The sequence below is a fragment of the Atta cephalotes genome (genome assembly GCF_000143395.1).
Source record: "Atta cephalotes unplaced genomic scaffold scaffold00002, whole genome shotgun sequence".
Lineage (NCBI taxonomy): Eukaryota > Metazoa > Arthropoda > Insecta > Hymenoptera > Formicidae > Atta > Atta cephalotes.
Window position 1 is genome coordinate 14,499,987 of NW_012130066.1, and position 4,208 is coordinate 14,504,194.

A 4,208-nucleotide genomic window follows, 5' to 3' on the forward strand; every position below is an offset into this window, starting at 1 on the left:
AGGGATGCATCACGCTCTTCAAGCATATTTTTGAGGTCATTTGAATAACCTGCTAGCTGTCTCACACGTTCGGACAATGAATCCATGAAATGTTCCTCGATATAATGAGCAACAGCCGCATCCTGTTTAGCATGATGCTGTGCTTGAGTATGAATGCGTAATGCTTCTTCGGCAAGTTGCTTCTGACTATCAAGTGCTTTGGCCAGACTATTCAATTCAGTTAATTCCAATACTTTGCTATCCTTGATCTATGAATAAATGGTAATATTGATAAAACCTTCTTTCCGTAAATGGAAAATGAACTGAACAAAAAGATGATACTCACAGGTTTCTTAGAACGTGGAAGCTGATTGAGATCCATTCTACCACCACGATGTGCAATGTATTTGATCAAGTCTATCGCTTCTTCCCATGATTTATCTGAAAGTTTGCGATAAAGTCCCTTAAATCCTTCTCGATTAGCTTCATAATTTCCGAAATGTGTAGACATCAGAAGAAATTCAAAACTTGTTTCAATATTAGCATTTACATATGCCTGCAGCTCAGCCTGAAGAGTATCGATAGCTCCATATTTGGCATTACAGTTTGATATTAATCCACCATCTAGAGAGAAGCATCGAGATAAGAACATATTTTTTGCCGAGGAGATTACACGTTTTCAAAAGATATATCTTAATATGTGTAAAAAAAAATTGAAGATTAGATACTAGGATTAAATAGATATATCTTAATATGTGTAAAAAAAATTGAAGATTAGATACTAGGATTAAATAAATGACTGCAATTGTACTCTGAAAGGTATGTTAATATTCTTAAATAATTTCATGCAAACAAGCATCCACGTACTTTTGGGATTGGTGCTACAGGCGCTTTCAATGTCAGTATAACAATATTCTCCGGAAACGGCCAGGAAAAGGAGAGACAATATTCCGAAGAACAACATCTTTGCTGAAATTTAATAGATTATAAAAATAAATACTTTTTCTAGATGTAGTACACATTACACGTGCATGAAATTTAGTATATTATTCGAAAACATTAAAAACAAGAATTGAAGAATTGAACACAAACTAGATGTCTGTTCATTTTCATAAATGTGATTTATAAAACTGTTGTATATAACAAGTGCTGATGATAATTATGTTCTTGCATTGTTTTGAAGAAATAGAAACATTATTTACTCAAATAAATGGATACAAAAGACAGAATCGAAGTTGAATTCGATCGATCGTTGGAAAATTGTTTGTGACTCGTGATAAGAATATTTCAAATAGACAAGAATATTTCACAACACGTTTCTCTCTCTCTCTCTCTCTCTCTCTCGGAGAGGAGACACGTGACGTACTTCGTAGTACGTCGCAACGACCAATAATGCGCAATACGTTTATGATATACAGTACAACAACCCGCGAGAGAAAGGAGTTTTCCAAGAGTGGAAAAGCGCAGCGAGTCCTTTTTGAAGAGTATCTCTTAGTATACGTACGTGCAGAAGGAAGTTAATGGAGCAAGCTTGATATCTCAAATCTGTCTTTCTCGCCGCGAACGGTAAGCAACGTTCAACAAACAACGTTCGGTGAGAAGGCAACGTGAATACTCTCGCTTCGACGTTCCTTCGACAATGAACGTTGCCCAGCACAGAAATGGGAGTTTTCACTCTGGGCAGCCAGCAATGAGTCAGCTGATGAGGAAGAGGCGGCGCCGGCGCAAGCGTCGCGTGAGAGAGCTAGCGGGACGTGGGGCAGGAAATGGTAGATGAAAGCCAATGAAAGCAGTAGATTTCAACGCCTTCGTTATCGTTACTCGTTTCTCGTTACTTGCCGCGTACTCCTACTTATCTCCGGTTATCCCCGCCTGTGTGCGTTAAAGTGCGAATGTCCCGCGTTAGTCGAATGATCGTAGTCATTGTTGTAAGGTGATCGATGACATCCAGACGTGTTTAGTCGCCGTCGTCGCGCTTTCTTATCCAACTTCGACGAAGGCAGCCTTCTATACCAGTGCGTATAAAGGTTGCTTCTGAACGAGGTGAACGATCCGCCGCGCCACACCGCGCGTCCTGTTCTTTCCCTGGGATTCCAGAATTTGTCTTGGCATTCTTGGAAACTGCTCTTTCGAACACTCTTTCTAGTCTCTTTGTTGCATCATGATGACGAGGCTGCTCTACATCTTTTTCATCCTAGCCTGTATCAATGGCACCTTCGGAGATGGGCTCAAGTGTAAGTTTACAATCGACATGCGTATTTTCTCCCTCTCCGCCTCTTCTCTTCTCTCTCCTTCCTTTGTCCCGGCTGTCTCTCCTTTTCTCCGATATAGAAAAAGATTTCATCATCCGTTGCGAGCATCGTCTTTCGTATCTTGAAACGAAATGTGATAAAAATTATAAAAATGAACAAATTAACTAGGTATTGATTAATGGATTAATAGATTATTCTAACAAATTCACTCACTTTTTTCTAATTTTCACTTTATTTCAAAATACATAATGGATCCCTTGGTACCAGAATATGACGAGGAGTGCTTTGACCACTTTGTGCGCCTCGTGAAACATGGAGTGACTCCGCGTGAAAAGCAGTAAGCATGTGATGTGAATGCAATAGTTTGTTTTGATTGAGCAATATGACCTTTGGAAGAGAGTTGTTCAAGCTCTTTCCATTGATCATTTGCTCATGTCCGTCCTACCACTATAAGATTATCTGTAATCTCGATTAAACTTAAAATTAAACTGTTTTTCCTTTTCTGAAATTTTTCCATTTTGTTTCCAAACTTACTTAACTCTGATGAAACAAACAACTTTTATTATTCGTTATTGCTTTCTATCCTTCCAACTAAATAAATATAGATAACTATAAAGAAAAAAAAGTAATATGTATACAATTGTTTGCCTTTATAAATATTTTGAATATGAATACATTTGTGAATAAATACGCATATATTGTGCTAATTACATAAAATCTTGAAAGAGATTTCAATTATATTTGGTATATCTATAATACGCGGACATAATTGATTTTCAATTTTACGGTTTTGTAAACCATATCAAGAACATAGTCTTTCGATCTTCTTTCTCATTTTCTGTATATAGAGTACAATTGACTAGAGAAATAATGAAATATCTACGTTGTATATACCCAAACTAAACTAATATTAGATTACACATTGCAATATCGCATTCACAAAATCGTCTTACCATAGGCGCATCAATATAAATAGATATATGATTTTAACAGTCCAAACTTTTTTTAATGAATTGAAATAGAATTGAAGTAGACATATTTCTCAATGAAAGTTAGATGACAAGGAAACGTATTTGATCTTTGTGACATACTTTTGTGCATACGTCAAAATATTTTTCTATTTCTATATACGTATATATATGTATATAATCTGTATTATTTTATTCACAGATGGCATGATTTTCAAATCTTGTTTTTATGACCCGATTCAATATCACCGGTATTATCGTTTTACATTTCAATACATGTAAATGACGATAAAATTAGAATCGTTAGAGAAATCAGTAGTAAGAAATCGACAGAATTATTATCAGTACATAATAAAGAAAGTTGTATAGTCGGCTGTATACGCAGTTGCTTCAGCTGTTTCTCGTGATATCTATATGACTCGACAATAATGAAAATTTCTATATTCTTTTAAAATTTACATATGTATATTTGAAAATATGAAGAGGGAGATTTTTTCACTTCGTCAACAGGAAGAAAGTTTAATTCAAAAATTAGTCTTATTATAGAAAAGATTTTTTTTCACTTATAATCATGAAAAATTAATCATTATCAAGTAATTAATATTTATCAACGTATATCGCGTATCTATACTTATCTCTTCTACAGCAAATCAATTCACTTCATCATTGACTTGACTTTGTTTTGTACAGAGATAGCCTTTGATGATAAGTTGCAATGGAGTGTATACGTACCGATTTCAAAGTCCGTTTCAGTCCATATTACTCATCCACTGACGTCTATCTATCCTACGTATAATGCAAGTTCATAATGATAAATGATGATTCGATTCTGATTCATTTGCATATATTCTGTAAAATAAATTTAATTCTATTACAATACAAACAATTTTAATTTACAACTAATATTATATCAACTGAAATTTTGTGTGTGTGTGTGTGTGTGTGTGTGTGTGTGTGTGTGTGTGTGTGCGCGCGCGCGGTGTGTGTGTGTGTGTGTGTGTGTGTGTGT

General features: G+C 35.3%; 2 protein-coding genes across 2 annotated transcripts in view; one reads left to right on the forward strand and one right to left on the reverse strand.

Moving 5' to 3' along the window:
* Positions 1–2: 2 nt before the first annotated feature.
* On the reverse strand, positions 3–943 carry LOC105624097 (ferritin heavy polypeptide-like 17; the record flags this gene model as incomplete). Its single annotated transcript, XM_012205460.1, has 3 exons — positions 843–943; positions 326–605; positions 3–248 (listed from the first exon to the last, which is right to left on the reverse strand). Coding segments are annotated over exons 1-3 (627 nt in total), but the record flags the coding sequence as incomplete, so codon positions are not given.
* Positions 944–2,143: 1,200 nt separating this feature from the next.
* LOC105622286 (ferritin subunit) overlaps positions 2,144–4,208 on the forward strand; it is a 6,272-nt gene continuing 4,207 nt past the window's right edge. Inside the window, exon 1 of the mRNA XM_012203709.1 lies at positions 2,144–2,213. Within this exon, the coding sequence (XP_012059099.1) occupies positions 2,144–2,213 (70 nt within the window). The remainder of the gene's footprint in view (positions 2,214–4,208) is intronic.